The 16,389-nt window shown below is 39.8% G+C and overlaps 1 protein-coding gene across 8 annotated transcripts in view; it reads left to right on the top strand.

The window, feature by feature from the left end:
• Positions 1-16,165, top strand: part of AFF1 (ALF transcription elongation factor 1) — a 209,231-nt gene extending 193,066 nt beyond the window's left edge. For 6 of the 8 annotated variants that reach the window (XM_055297052.2, XM_055297054.2, XM_055297053.2 and 3 more), the window contains 9 exons: positions 201-313; positions 1,268-1,505; positions 2,198-2,289; positions 2,821-2,881; positions 6,237-6,373; positions 6,952-7,023; positions 7,430-7,567; positions 9,579-9,802; positions 10,690-16,165. In XM_055297052.2, the coding sequence (XP_055153027.1) occupies positions 201-313; positions 1,268-1,505; positions 2,198-2,289; positions 2,821-2,881; positions 6,237-6,373; positions 6,952-7,023; positions 7,430-7,567; positions 9,579-9,802; positions 10,690-10,811 (1,197 nt within the window). In that variant the 3' untranslated portion in view covers positions 10,812-16,165. The remainder of the gene's footprint in view (positions 1-200; positions 314-1,267; positions 1,506-2,197; positions 2,290-2,820; positions 2,882-6,236; positions 6,374-6,951; positions 7,024-7,429; positions 7,568-9,578; positions 9,803-10,689) is intronic. The other 2 variants (XM_055297056.2, XM_055297059.2) reach the window with 1 other exon arrangement.
• The last annotated feature ends 224 nt before the right edge of the window (positions 16,166-16,389 follow it).

The raw sequence follows: 16,389 nt of genomic DNA, 5'->3' as shown, positions 1-16,389 counted from the left end.
CCACATTGTCCCCTGCCCACTCCCCATCACACTGACACACACACAGACACACATGGTAAGTACTAATAAGATTGCTGTGCGTACAGAGATGTCTCCAAAGGTTCATTTACCCTCTTTGCCTTTTCTACATTTTCTTTTTTGTTTTGTCTATACAATTATGTTGGTAATAATTTGCTTTGCTGATTATACTGTAATAACAGGGTGAAGCAGAAAGAGACTGTGATAACAAGAAAATCAGACTGGAGAAGGAAATCAAATCACAGTCATCTTCATCTTCATCTTCATCCTCCCACAAAGAATCTTCTAAAACAAAGTGAGTATAGAGATTAGCAACCACCTAATCTATGGTGATCAACACTTCCTGGGTCTTGACGTAGCAAAGAAATTTTTCTTCTGCAGTAGAATCAGTGGATTAATAAACTCAAGCTCATTTGGACAATATATTAAGTTTGTTTTTGTTTCTTGCATCCATGAGGACCTTACAGGAATTAACAATTTATGTGGCAGCAAATTTAGATTTATCAGAAACATTTTCACTATGGACAATTTCTTCAGACATCTGGATTTTTTTTTCCCTGAGGGAAAGTAAGAAAGGTACCATTATTTCTACTTTGCAGAACTGGAAACAAACACACAGAGAAAATGACTTGTCCAAAGTCAGAGAATTCTTACTGAGTGTTGGAGCCAGCATGTGGACTCCTGGAGCCTGTGTTCAGTGCTCCTTCTTTTAGAGATGACTAAGAATCTGTTGGGCCACTCATTGTCTGTTGCTGGAAAGAGGGGTGGCAGGTGAGAGGTGGTAGTGGCAGGAAGACGTAAATATAACAAGCAGCTATTATTTACTCTGATTTACTCAAGAAATTGCTTCAAAAAATGTATTGGCAAAAACAAGTGCATAGTGTTACTATGTGGGAACCGACAGAGATGGGGAAGGCTCAGATGTGGAGGGTGCGGCTCCACTCGCCTTCTTATCAGGGAAAGGCACCGGTTGGGAAGCAGCTGAAGCAAGCATTCGGAATGGTTGGGGAAAGGCAGGACCATTGGCAGACTCTGCAAGCTTAGAAATTTTACAGCTTCATTTATCACTAATGGTTAGGGCTAGATTTTTGGAAGGCCTCAAAAAGTCCCTGAAATTTGGCCTATTTACACAGTTTCATGCTTTGTGATACCCTACTCTTTTGTGCCAGCAGCCAGTTTGTAACTAAACAATGAAGCCGCTTGATGTGTGCTTTGCCTCCCCTTAGTTTTATGTGATGTTTCACTCCAGGCCCTCCAGGCCCTCCTCACAATCCTCAAAGAAGGAAATGCTCCCCCCGCCACCCGTGTCCTCATCCTCCCAGAAGCCAGCCAAGCCTGCACATAAGAGGTCAAGGCGGGAAGCAGACACCCGTGGCCAGGACCCTCCCAAAAGTGCCAGCAGTACCAAGAGCAACCACAAAGACTCTTCCATTCCCAAGCAGAGAAGAGTAGAGGGGAAGGGCTCCAGAAGCTCCTCGGAGCACAAGGTGAGCAGGGGTGGTGGTCATTGTGTAAGATGGGATGCATTGCTGCACCTTTACATTCCCAAAGAAGACAAGTTCCTAATGATGGCACTTCAGAACTGTCCATTGCTTTTAATAAGGCAACTGTTTGTGTTTAAAAATGCTACTTTTTGGAGGGAGAGTAAAAGGTAGTTAATAATGCACAAAGATTTAGGTGTCGATTTATTCTTCTTACAGTGATTTCAGAGGTGAAAAATCAAAATAGATTTTTGTGCTAGTTTTTGATTGGGTGTTTTACAGTAAGAAATAGTTACCCTGTGTAGTCCTGCTTTGAATGTTTGATCTCAGATACTTTCATTCTTGGTTATAATGGGGTAAAAATGATCCACTTTCTCAAATAAAAGTTCCTCTCTTTCTGTTAATCTGGGTGGAGTGGGGTGGTGTGTTTGGATTGACTAAGAGAAAATGTTATGTGTGGCTTTGTGAGTTCTCTGATCTCTTGGACATTCTAGTCTTTTTGAGTCCCCAGTACAATCAGAACCACCGCTTCAGTTCAATCTGTAGCTGAGGAAGTGTTTAGCCAGGGTAGATTGTGCATTGTTTGATTTACTCTTTTTTGAAACTACTATTTTGGGCTATTTAAGAGGGATGGTACTTTTAGGACAGTGGTCTTAAATGTTAGAGTGTAATCTGTATATTGATTATTCTTTTTTAAGGGTTCTTCCGGAGATACTGCAAATCCTTTTCCAGTGCCTTCTTTGCCAAATGGTAACTCTAAACCAGGGAAGCCTCAAGCGAAGTTTGACAAGTAAGACTTCCGATGCTTTCTTCTTGCTCTGTTTTTTTTTTTTTCTTTTTTTTCCCTCAAGATGGAGTCTCACTCTGTCACCCAGGCTGGAGTGTAGTGGCACGATCTTGGCTCACTGCACCCTCCACCTCCCGGGTTCAAGTGATTCTCCTGCCTCAGCCTCCCAAGTAGTTGGGACTACAGGCATGAGCCATCATGCCTGGCTAACTTTTTTTGTATTTTTAGTAGAGACGGGTTTCATCATGTTGGTCAGGCTGGTCTCGAACTCCTGACCTCAAATGATCCGCCTGCCTCGGCCTCCCAAAGTGCTGGGATTACAGGTGTGAGCCACCGCACCCAGCCACTTCTTGCTCTTTCTTCATTTCCTCCTCCCCTCCTTATTTCCACTTCTCCTTTGTTTACCCTTTACCCTCCAAGGGGACAGCAAGGGCTGTCCTCCCATCCTTTTTCACTCTTGGTCTTAAGTTATCTTGCCCTAGTCTAGTAATTTTTGGCTCATATGACCTGTCCCTGGTTTTTCCTCTTTTTCAGACAACAAGCAGACCTTCACATGAGGGAGGCAAAAAAGATGAAGCAGAAAGCAGAGTTAATGGTTAGTATTGGCTCTTTATCTCTTTGGTAGAATGTTTTCTGATAGTGACAAAAATTTTTTGGTAGTCTCCATTCTGCTGTATTCCATATCACTCAGTGTATGTGTGGTGGAAGGAGGGGGTGCAGCAGGCGCAGGAGAAAGGAGTGTGTGGGCCCTGCCATTGGCCACAACATACGCATGCAGCAAGATCAGAACCTTCATGATTAAGGGGTAGGTGGTTCTTGGTGGTGTTATTTTCTTTGGCTCCATTGATTCAGTCTGATCATGGGCAGATATACAAAGGACCTAGTCACAAGTTTTATATCTAAGTAAGTCAATCTACCTGCTGGTGATTTAATGCATAGGTGCCTTTTTATTCCACTGCATCAATTCTTTGGATGTGAAAAATGAGTCCTGCTGTTGAAACTCAGTCAACGTGTGTTCACTCTAAAACATTTCACAAGGCAGGGAAGCCTGTTTACATTCCAAAATTATCTTAAAGCCTTGAGAGGCTGACCTGAAGGAAGAGTTGAGCTAGGCTATTTGATGAGATTTTAAGATGAAGGTAATGATTATACTGTTGGTAAACATGCTTTAAAAACATGAATTCTCTTTACCTATTGGCTTTTGGACTTTCTAAAAGGTGGTGGTTTTGTAGTTAATTGTGTACATAATTATGCTTTTACATCACTACTGCAATAAATATAATGAGATAGTGTTTGCCCTTTGTCATATTTAGATATCCAAGACTCTGGGGCTTTTGCTTATGTAGTGAGTTCCTAAACCTAAATCCCCACAAAAGCAAAAATGCAAAAACCTCCCTGGAAAGCCATTTGTTGAACTTTGGTACACGGAGGAAGGGCATGAGTTGCCGTTTTTGGTCCATATGCAAACCTAACCACACATTTCAGACACCCACAGGGGTCTGAATCAGATTGGTTCATGGCGGCCCGGCCCGCAAGATCCTGGCCTGGTGCTCTTCAACCCTAATCTGCAGACCTGTATCTCTTGAGACCCTTTCATCAGATACCCTTGCATTAGGCAAAATGTTGATTCCTTACCATGCTGAATTCTTAAGATAGTCAAAGACAAGCCTCTCTAGCCCTGTCCCTAAAACCACCCTGTGCCAGGGTGACCTAAGTCAGATTAAGAATCTGAGATTGTGCCAAGCAATGGTTTCAGCAGCTTCCATTTTTCTAAGATTATTACTGGAACTGTAAGAATCTTTGGAGTTTTGGAAAGAGTAAATATTTTGCACTGTCAACCAGTTATCTAAAACTTATCTTGACATTGGATACTTTCAGTACTAGATGTCTCGTTATTCAAAGGAGTAATATTCATACTCTAGGGAATTTTGTTTTTAATCTATTCATATGCATACATTCTTTCTCCTTACCTAAGGTGACTGTACATCCCAGTGTGCCAGGACAGTCCTGGTTTATGCCTGTTTCATCCCAGTTTGATAAATAATTATATCCCATTTCACTCTTAAAATATGCCAGTTTGGACAATAAGCCCCTATGGCCACCCACTCCATGATATTCTCCCTTACTAGCATAATGTTTCAAAGATGTGCAATTGGTGTTCCAAATAGTTACCTATCCAACCGAGTAGAAAGGGATGTATTTCTTCTCTACGTTATCTTCAACTGATGAGTGATGAGTAGGGAAACTACTTTAACAATGTTTCAGGAGATACGTGGAATCACAGAAATATGGACATTATTGGCCTTATGATATCTAAAGGAAATGGATATTGACAAATTGCTACACAATATTGTAGTTTAGTTTATTTCTAGCCTAAAGCCAATATTAACTTTGGAAATCCCATGAAAGAGATGATGTTGAATAAGTATATTTGGAGAATTCAGTTCCCATCAGTGAAGCAAACCAGTCATGCCAAATACTGCTGATTAATTGGGGAATACTCATTTGATTTTTGTTCTGTCACTAATCTGAGCCTGGGTTCTCTAGAAAAAGTATTTTTTGATTAAGTTACCTTTTAAAATAAAAAATGTTAGAATAATTGAATATTCTGAAATATACATGTATACTACATGCGTATAGCAGCCTAGTTCGTTCTGCTACTGGTAAAACATGAGAACAGTATGCACTAAAGTCATTCTGTTGTCAGCTCACTGGGAGAAGCGTTGTTTCCGCCCCGTGTGGAGTGCAGCAGCATATGCCTAAGTAGCATGACAAGCCCATACCTCGCTCATTGCCCACGTGTCTCCAGCTCCTTGTATTCCACTTACATCTTTACTATTTTCTTTTTTTTTTTTTTTCTTGAGATGGAGTCTTGCTCTGTCGCCCCGGCTGGAGTGCACTGGCATGATCTCGGCCCACTGTAACCTCCGCCTCCCATATTCAAGCGATTCTCCTGCCTCGGCCTCCCAGGTAGCTGGGATTACAGGCCTGCCACCACCACACCTGGCTAATTTTTATATTTTCAGTAGAGATGGGATTTTGCCATGTTGGCCAGGCTGGTCTCAAACTCCTGACCTCAAGTGATCCACTCGCCTTCGCCTCTCAAAGTGCTGGGATTACAGGCGTGAGCCACCATGCCCGGCCCCTATTTTCATTCTTTCCTTTTGAACATATCAAACACAAAGCAGAAATTACAAATGCTGATCAGTTGCTCTCAGTGTGCAGTACATATGCCACATGTAGAGAGAAAGACAGTTGCATCACACTGTCATCAGCTGCACTTGCCATATGCCACTTAGAAGCGTGCTACATGACAAAGTGTGTATTCAGGGTGTAGGGTGACCACCAATATCTGATTTTGTTCATATTTCTACATTCCCTTTAAGGGACTCTGAAATGTTACCCCTGTTGGCCTCAGGGGATTGCTTTGTGCACTAAAGCAGATGTCAAAGGAGATTAATCTATTGGGCTGTAAAATGCATAAAACAATTATTGTTGGCTATTATATCTAACATGCTCATAAAACCATGATGAGTGTTTTCTACTTTTTAATAAACTTCAGCACGCACAAAGAAATATGTGTCTGTGTTACTCCAGACATGTGGAATAATCTGTTTCTCAAGAAAGTTATAGAATGAGTAGTTGCACACTGATAACAAGGAGACTATGTACTTACTGCCTTAGTTTGGATATGTGCTTTCATAAGGCTTTGAGAGCATGGTCTTAATACAGGATCATTTTCTTTTTCCTAATTAATTTTTGCTAAAAGAGTTTTCAGCAGGTCATAGCTGACAGGCTTTGGTTATCATTTTTAGTTCATTCATCCTCACACTTCTCCCTGGCCATAATTAAACTAAGACAGTGGAGGAAAGTCACACTAAAGAATGTGGATGAGAAACTAAATCAAAGTTTGTCTTCAGCCTAACAATAAGCACGTTCTTCTCCTGCAGACGGACAAGGTTGGAAAGGCTTTTAAGTACCTGGAAGCCGTCTTGTCCTTCATTGAGTGGGGAATTGCCACAGAGTCTGAAAGCCAGGCATCCAAGTCAGCTTACTCTGTCTACTCAGAAACTGTGGATCTCATTAAGTAAGTGCCGAGCCATCGTGCTTTCCTCTTAAGTACTTTTCTTTCCTCATCTTTATTGTTTTAATCCATTTGAACCTTAGTGTGAAGATGGCTCAATAAAGGGGAGCCTTAAAAAAGTTACTGGTCTAAGAACTAGTTTTTGTCCTAAAGTTGCGTTCTAGATGAAGTGCTAGCACAGAGTAACTGGGTCCAACTGCATCATTTTGCTAAGTGTGCCAAGAAGTGCCAAAGCTTTCAGGGAGGTTGGTTTTTCCAGTTTAGCTTTCTTATCAGGTGCCTTCTCCTCTCAGTTTAAGCCTCTACTTTGTTTACTTACCTACATTTCAACAGGGGACTCAGTAAGGACACAACGTTACTCGGTTTCAAGAGGTAGACAAGCCACACAAGAGACGTGTCCTCACCTAGTTTTCTCAGTGGCCTGGATTGTTGCTCTAAAGCCTTGGGTTTTTTTATTTTTTTCCTGTGATGCTCTCATCTCTTCTTCAGGAAAAGTCAATATAAAATGGAAACAAGCATAGTAAGTTGTGTTTGTGTCTGCCTTTGTTTAAAACCTGATGTACTTTTATGTTTTCCTATAGATTCATAATGTCATTAAAATCCTTCTCAGATGCCACAGCGCCAACACAAGAGAAAATATTTGCTGTTTTATGGTGTGTATTCTCCTTTGTCTAAATAGTACTAAATTTGTTTTTGCATCTGTTGATGTTACAAAAAGATTTTGAAATTTGTTTTCTTAATGTGAAAATTATGAAAAGCAAGTCAGTAGTTTGGTCAAAAGGTTAATCCCCCACTGATAGTAAGTCTTACAAAATGGTATCTGCAGCCATTTTTCTGATGGCTTGGTAAATGCTTTGATCTTGTGATATAAATTATATCCTTGTGTTTTCTACCAGCATTTACTTTTGGGATAGTATGAACAGAGCAGTAAGATTCTTTACATACTAACTCACACAGGTGAGGAAAACCCAGTGTGTTCATTAGGCTATAAAAGGTTAGATGGCTGCTTTTCTGTAGTATGATAGTCACGTGCAGTTTCACTTCTGTCTTTGTTCATAGCATGCGTTGCCAGTCCATTTTGAACATGGCGATGTTTCGTTGTAAAAAAGACATAGCAATAAAGTATTCTCGTACTCTTAATAAACACTTCGAGAGTTCTTCCAAAGTCGCCCAGGCACCTTCTCCATGCATTGCAAGGTAACTCTAATATAAATAATTTCCAAAATTGAGTCATTTCTTTATTTACTGCTTGCTTTTGCAACCATGTGTATGCTTACATATGTCACTTTGCCTTTTCAAAAATTGTTGGCTTCATCTGTTTGCTGATTGCTCCTAAATTGAAATTATTAGCATATTTCTACCTTTTTGAGAAATAGTTATAAATCAAGGTTTTTGCTGATTGGAAAACATAAAAAGGTAATTGCAAAGAATATAGAATTGAAATTTTTGAGCTTTGAGGTTTTTGTTTGTTTTTTGAGACAGAGTCTTGCTCTGTCTCCCAGGCTGGAATGCCGTGCTGCAATCTTGGCTCACTGCAACCTCCACCTCCCAGGTTCAAGCGATTCTCCTGCCTCAGCCTCCCGAGTAGCTGGGATTACAAGCCTGCGCCACCACCATGCCCAGCTAATTTTTGTATTTTTAGTAGAGATGGGGTTTCACCACATTAGCCAGATTGGTATCGAACTTGTCACCTCAAATGATCTGTCTGCCTTGGCCTCCCAAAGTGCGGGGATGCCACAGGCATGAGTCACCGCACCTGGCCGAGCTTTGAGGATCTTTGGATAAGCCTAAGAACACAAAACAAGAGGCAGAGCCCTTTCTCTCTCTGTATGTATGACATAGCTTCTTGGCATTTCAGTAAACAAGAAATTTCCAGAGCCATATGCCACACCAGTAATACTAAGAATGAAAATGATTATCTTTAGCAAAATTCTTTTCCCCATTTTGTGAACTAAAATTGTTCATGTATGCTGTAAGTTATTAGAAAAAATCCTTGTACAAGTGTTTTTAAAATGAAGCTGGAATTTTCTTCCCTGTAGTCCTTGCCTAGTATTTTTTAATTTGGTCATACTCCTTGTGAAGTTCCTAGTTCTGATAAGTTTTGCTATTTTAAGAATATCACTTACACGACTGCCCTATTTCTAGCACATTCAAAAGAAGAGACTCCCATATGGCCTCTCTTAAAAAAGAAAGTCCTGATTAAGAAGTAACTTCATATTACCTCTGAAGATTTTCATGGCTGCCGCATCTGAGATATTATTCTAAGCTAATAGATTGTCAATCACATTATTCTACATAACTCCTTCAATCATTTGTCCATCCAGTATATACTGAGCACCTTCTTCATACCAAGCCTTGTTTTAGGTACTGGGGATACAGCAGACAAGAACCACTGCCCTCATGGAGCTTTCACTCTACTCATTGCAAATGTACATTCTGCTAGGTCTGTGTAGCCCAAACGGCAGGTGTAACATCATGAGGCTACTGCCGCTGAGCCATCTTTCCATTTTATATTCATTAACTCTTTTTTATGTAATCCACATTGAGTCACGTTAACTTGCAGGTCCAGATATTCAGCCAAGAGTGGAGTGAAGAGGAGATAGAGTCTTCTGATGCATGATACTTATATTAGTTCATTCATTGGCTCCGCAAGTATTTATCAGGAGCCTACTTTTAGCACCTATTGTGCTAAGTGCTAGTAATGCAAAAATTAATAAAATGTTATTTCTGCTGTGGCCCAGGAAAAGGAATAAACAGTAGATAAATGTAAGAAAAGAGAGATGTTCAAGTGGTGGCAGAAAGGAAGCTGTGATATATCCAGGGTATCCACAGTGTCTAAAAGAATGCATGGTACAGAGCCAGGTGCTCAGTTAGTATTTATTGAGTGGATGAAAGGATGAAATACAGGTGGGTGCACACACATACATACATATGCATACATTACATACATAGAGTATTGTCTTACTAGGAGATTCCAGGCAGAGGAAGTAGACTATGTGAATGGCATGGGAAAGCATATTTGGAATACAGATTAGCCCAGCAGGGTGTCTTGTTGACCTTGTAGGAGTGACTTTAGCAGTGGTTATCATTTTAGCAGGTGTGTAGTGAAACTTTGTGTCTTGGACTGTAGTTCCAGACACGTAAATCTGTGATCCAGGGGTCTACTGGTGACTGACTGACCAGTTATCTCTTCTCTTCTGCCTCCCAGAAGCACAGGCACACCATCCCCTCTTTCCCCAATGCCTTCTCCTGCCAGCTCCGTAGGGTCCCAGTCAAGTGCTGGCAGTGTGGGGAGCAGTGGGGTGACTGCCACTATCAGCACCCCAGTCACCATCCAGAATATGACATCTTCCTATGTCACCATCACGTCCCATGTTCTTACCGCCTTTGACCTTTGGGAACAGGCCGAGGCCCTCACAAGGAAGAATAAAGGTAAATAAATGGCTTTGTGGTGGTAATTACTGGGGTGTTTGGATTGGGAGGAAAAAAATATTGGTTTATATTTTAAGTTCAGTTTCTTGGAGAAAAGGAAATGTGTAGCTGTTTTACTTTAATTATCTTTTCTCCATTCTGCCTCAAAACCTAGTTGCAATTATTCCTTGAGCACTGTGGCATGGAGCTGAATTTTTGTGGCTAGATCTTAGCAAAACCAAAATAGAAGTGGCTTTAGCACTTTGCCCCTTCTGAAATTCTGCTGTCATTATTTCAGCCTGAGCCGAAATGCTAGCTGAAAGGCAAGGCAAATGAAGAAGAGTCACTGGCTGTTCCTAGGTTCAGCACATTGGAGATACAAAGTAGTATAACCCAAATACTGAGAGTATTGTTTTTAGTCTATGTTAAGAAAGATAGTAGCTATAGTACGAGAGATACAGTGTAGTAAACATTATTGAGACTTGTTTGGGGAAGAAGACCCTTGGAGAAATGCAAGGTTCAGGAGAGCTGGAGCCAGCTGGCTGTAACCACTTACTTTCGACATAGCCTCTTAGGGCCTTATCTGTCTTATCAAACTGATAATGCTTTTAACTTTTTTTTTTTTTTCATTAATGCATCCTTTGAGGCAAAGGTATAAATTTGGTGTTTTCCAAGTGCCAGCCATTGTGCTAAGCATTATGGATTCAGCTCTAAAGCAAACCTGGTTTGTAGTTTAGTGGAGAATTAGCAAGCAATTACAATAGATTGTGATTTTTTTTGCTGTGATAAAGTGCAGAATATTGTGGGGACATACCTTCTGGAACCTTGAATTTTTGTTTCCATTTTAATTTTTGTGTGTGCTTGTGTATTTACTTGTTTTTTTTTTTTGTTTCGTTTTGTTTTTGCAGAATTCTTTGCTCGGCTCAGCACAAATGTGTGCACCTTGGCCCTCAACAGCAGTTTGGTGGACCTGGTGCACTATACACGACAGGGTTTTCAGCAGCTACAAGAATTAACCAAAACACCTTAATGGAGCCCCAGGTTGATTCAATGCCTTGGGAACTATTTTTGCACATTGGAAGCCTCAAAAACAGTCCAGACGTTTGTTTCATCAGGACACCAAACTCTAGAACAGAAGCACCATGAGATGGCCAGGACATTTGTCCACTTAAACTCTCAACAACGGTGTGATCATTGGTTGGACACTATGGTTATGCAGAAGCAGAGATGAGGAGGCTGGCCCCAGAGATGATCTTGCCCTTCCTAACTAAAGGACAGAAGTGCAATGTAGCTTAAATGGGTGTATGAATGGTCTAGAAACATTTCTGTTTTTTTTTTTTTTTTTTTTTAACCAGCAGGATACAAGTTGCAAATGAAATGAGGAGAAACAGTTTCAACTCTGAAAGTGAATTTCACATCGTCTCAGTAGCCACACTAGTCCATTCCCAGAAGGAAATTTTTTTTTTAACACTGACTTTTGGTGAAGGGTTTTGTGGATGATTTTTTTTCTTTTGAGTTTTGGGAGAAATATTTGTTTAATAACTTCTAATGGCCATCTGTAAACCATAAGTAATGAAGGACTCCACTGTGCCCCACTTTCTGCCAATGAACAGTGGCTTGATAATACCAAGTATTGTTGTAATTTATAAAATTGAAGGCAACCCCTGCTCCTGCTGCCCCCCATCTCCCCATTGCCTAGAGCGCTGCACATTGACCCCAGCTCTGACTTCTCATTACTGTGCTGAAAGTCAGCCCACGTCGGAGCGGCGAGGAGGAGCCACAGCACATGGGGTGCCGCCTCGAGGTCTGCACAGGAGGACTTGGCGCTGCCATTTCCTACCCCTGCCATTTCCCACCCCTGCTTCAGCAAAAGGTACTCTCTAACAGGGCAGTCACTGTTGCCTCTATTCTGAATTTCCTACCTTGGGGAAGAAGGGAACCAACATTTATACCTGACCAGATGGCTAAAGTGCTTTTAAAGTTTTGTTTAAGTAGAGCTGGAATTTGAGGTGCTGATCTGTGGTCTACAGTTATGTGGTAACTCATGTTGTCCAACCAACTCAGAGTTTTGTCAGTGAACAAGAAAAATGAAATCTGCTTCTTAGAGAGGCTATATTTTTCTGCTACAAATTATTTTATATTTATAGCAAAACTAGACTTTCAGAGTCCTTGATTGTCTAGGGGAAGTTAACTCCCTGAGAGGATGTAGAGATTTGGGGTGGTTAGACTTTTGAAAAACTCATCACCACATGCCTTCACTCCAGAGTGTTCTCAGCTAGATTTGATTTGGTTGAGGAGGAACTGGCCCTCCGTAAGTTATTGCCATAGTGTATACATTAAACCAAGTCCATTTTGAATGACCTAAAATGAAATAACACAATCAGAAATCCCATGTGCCCATAAGCACAGATTTTTCTTTTTCATTGAAACTTTAAAGGTTATTATTGGAAACATTACTTTGAGTGCAGTGTTTTTAAAAGTCAATTCTTTTTTATCCCTTTTAGAAGTAGAATTTGCACACTTACTACAATTGAGGAGTGTCATCTCTATAACTATTTTTTCTCCGCCTTTGTCCTATTCTGCCCGTCTACATGTTTCCTACCAAGCATGTTTCACATTTTCCTATTAGTGGAGGAGGGAGAACCATATTTATTTATAATGGAGACATCTAAGATCCCTATGATGAATGCAGGAACTCTTGGTAGTTTGTAAATACACAAAGGGATGTGTCGAGGGATGGGAGCGATGCTTCTCTCTCACAATGTGAGTGGTCTGTGTGAGGCTGTTCCTTCAGTTTCTTCTCCAGAATGTTCTTTGGTTGTCACTAAGTCAGAGGTCTGGTCCCTCATGTTTAGGTGAAAGCCAGAGAATGACAGCTGTAGTCATATCTGAGCATAAGACCTTGATGTGTGATTCCTGATGACTGGTTTCATTTATTCATGTTATAAAGCAAAGCCCTGGTCCTTTTTAAACTACTAGTTTTAAAAACCTGTGTTAAATGAACAGTAATTGCCTGGTAGGTTTTGTGTGTTTGTAGCATTGTGTGTCCATCTGTTATATGTAAGGGACAAGGCACCAGAATCAGGCTTTATTTCGATATTGAAGATGTTATTTAACATCTTTCTTTTTTCCTTGCTCCCTTAGCCATCCCCTCCCCTTTTGCCCCATCATTCCCTAGAACAAGCCACCTGTCAGTTGTGAAGGGTTGTGTTCTTTATGGCAGGTCCTGTCTATGCAGATTGTGCCAGAGTATATGCATGTTCTGTTGGCAAGCCACAGTGCTCCCTTGACCGAAGACATTTCCAAGTAGATTTCTTAGCCAGCTGTAAAACAGATTGCTTTTTCAGTGGCCTTACTCTTTATGGGTTTTTGTTTTTTGTTTTTTTTTTTTCTGAACTTGATACAAAGATTTTCTTTGTCCCTTGAAAAAGTAACAAATGTGCATAGATCAATTTGTACTGCTTTGGTCATTGGATATTTCTGATCCTTATTGCATTGTACCTAAAAGAGAATAACTAATGGTAACCTTTTTAATAGAGTATGTGAAAGGTAGTGGCTGATGAATCCTTAATGTTCATAGGGTCTTTTTGCTGTTACAGTTGTATATAGAAGTCTAAAGGATTTTTAAAATCATTTGCACTTTTTCACTGCATGCTTACAATTCCCAAAGGCAAAATCTGTACCAAGGTAGATCATTTGAAAGGGCTAGATTATAAAATTAAGCCTTAGAATATGCAGAGTTCTTATAACAATAATAGTACACACTTCACAGTAAGACAAATGCAAAGCATCTTAAGGAGTGAAAATAGAGTGTAAATCTTGCCTTTAGCACTACAAGGTGTGTGTGTGTGTGTGTGTGTGTGTCTGTGTGTCTGTGTGTCTTTAGTAGGAAATGGAAGAACACTGTTTTATTTTTAAAAGTGTTTAATGTTTCTGTCCTTTCTGTGAATTACTGAATTTAAGAGCCCTGCTAAATAATGAAAAAACACTTTACTAAAATTTATCAAATTATACTGGGTTCGGATTGTGAAAACATTGGCCACCTAGTAGCAGTGGTGAGGAGAGGGCCCAGCAAGCATTTATCAGAAATAGAATCACAATAGGAGGAGAATTTGACTGTCTGATATTATGATTTCATCACAATACTGAATGGGAAAAGCATCTAATATTTTGTAACAAAAAGACCTTCATATTATCTGTTTTGACCAAAATGTGTAGCTATTTCCCTTAGACAGATTGGACCACACTTATCTCCCTTGTCCTGTATCCTTTAATTTCAGGTCTCAGGATGTTTAGAAAGCTAAAACCCCCTACCCCTTTCTGGCTGAAAACTTGCCTTATTTGGTATCTTACACATTAATGTTACTAGCATCAGGAGCTTACTGTTTTATTATGATTCATCTTCAGTAATTTTTAGAAGCAAAAAGAAAGCCATTGTGTCCTCTACAATTAACAAAACTTATCTCTGATATACAAAGGGATATAAATACATACACTTAAACAGAGAATAAGAGGTTGATTGAATTGTGCCTTTGACTGAACCCAGTTTTTAAATACTGCTGTCTGCTGTGTTTGTTTCACCATGGCTTCAGGGATGCTACGTGGCTCTTGCACCTTTTACTCCTCTGCTTTATGAAGTTTGAGTTGTATTTGTGCATCTTAAAGTAGATTGAGGCTCGAGGCTGGGCTTTCGGGCTTTTTTTTTTTTTTTTTTTAATGTACTTAAACCTGCTTGCTTCCTACCACAGATTGTTTATTTTCCCAAACACTACAAAAAAACTTTTAAAACTTTGCCATTTCATCTGTTTATACTCTTTGCCACTGATTAGCAGTATTTAAATCTTGCAAGAATATTTTGTGCTTCCTTTAGAAACACAAGAGTATAGATTTTTCTCACTGAAAAGTGAGAGTTACGCATTGCAGCCATGAAGGGATGCTAGGATCAATTATGGCAGTACCTTTTTTCCCCTCCTGTTCTTGAGCCAGTTGCCTCTTTTGTTTTGGTTCCCACTTAGGATTAATGGATGTAAGGTATTTTCCTGTGCCTTTATTTTGTGTCATTCTATTGGAAGGAGGTGTAATGGCAGAACAGCATAGTGTTGGGGGTTTTCCTTCAAACACTGCAAGTGGTATTGCCACCATGTGAACCTCAAATATGCAATCCAGTTGTGTTGGTTTCTTGGTGACTTGGAGTGTTCATCTCTTCATGAATTGTGAGCACTGACCATGTTCTTCAGTTCTTAATTATGGTGAGTTGACAAATACTTTTCTTTAGGTGGCTATAAATTTCTTATTGTCAGGAGGAAATGACACTATATTCTGTTCCACTGAGCATCACAGATCAGCAGGCACTGTACTGGGTAGAGAAGTGCCTATACTTCTCTACCTAAGAGGGCTGGAGGGAAACCCTACAGCTCCTTGTGAGCCTATATATTAGTATATCGGCCTGGAGAGGACAAGGGAATAAGACCACTCATAGTGAGGCTGACCAAGCTGCACTGGTCGGACCAGGCAGTGGCTGACCTAAGGAAGACAACTTGCTTTGCTTAAAAGTAGATTTTTTAAGCAATACTTAACACAGGCAGTATTAACTTCACCTTTGTTCAGGCCATCAACATGTATTGTTAAAATTACTGCATATCCCCCTCAGATAACAAGTATACACTGTTCATGTTGGGGTTGTGTGTGTGTGTGTGTGTATGTATGTGTGTATGTATGCACACATGTGTCCCAAATCTTGTTTTAATTTTTTTTTCTGAATGTGATCATGTTTTGGATGATACCTGAGCAGGGTTGCCTTTTTTTTATTTATTACCGTTATATATTATATTATATTATATATTTTTTGCTTTCTTATAACTTTGGAGGAAAGTCAAATCTTGGTATTATTAAAATTGTTTTAAAAAGGAGTAAATTTTCCAGTTGATAAATGGAAATCACTGGTCTATCTTTAATGAGTTTTTCTTTAATTACTGTGGAATAACGTGCCAGCTATCATCAACACAATGATTTTGTACATAGGGTAGGGAAGCAGTGATGCTCTCAATGGGAAGATGTGCAACACAAATTAAGGGGAACTCCATGTATTTTACCTACTTCAGCAATGGAACTGCAACTTGGGGCTTTGTGAATAAAATTTAGCTGCCTTGTATAGTCGTTTGAAAGAGAATATGTGATCTGTGAGAGAATTATAGTTTTTTTTAGAAGAAAAATCTGCAAAAGATCTTTCCAAAGACAATGTGCCACAGATCTTTTGTTCTCTGTAATGAGGATTAATTGCTGTTTAAACAAAAAATGTAATTGTTCATCTTTAAATTCTCTCCTTTTCATAAGAGGATCAAGCTGTAAAAAAACAAAAAAATTAATAAAAATTTCGAGAAATCATTGGGGTTGAATCCATGCTTTCCCTTTACCTGAATACAGTAATTCTTAATATCATTATGTGAAATTACCATCTATAGCCAAGGAGTTTCATGGAACAGTGTGCCCTTATTCACAATATTTATTGCTGGAATGGAGAAAGAACTGTGTTCAGAAGGCAGCTTGTCCTTCCATTCAGTTGATCTCGCCAAGATCATAATCACACACAAATTGGCCTAACATCACCA

This window comes from Symphalangus syndactylus, chromosome 10, assembly GCF_028878055.3.
Source record: "Symphalangus syndactylus isolate Jambi chromosome 10, NHGRI_mSymSyn1-v2.1_pri, whole genome shotgun sequence".
In the NCBI taxonomy this organism is placed as follows: domain Eukaryota; kingdom Metazoa; phylum Chordata; class Mammalia; order Primates; family Hylobatidae; genus Symphalangus; species Symphalangus syndactylus.
Note: the sequence above shows the minus strand (reverse complement) of the source record. Positions and strands in the feature narration are given on the sequence as shown.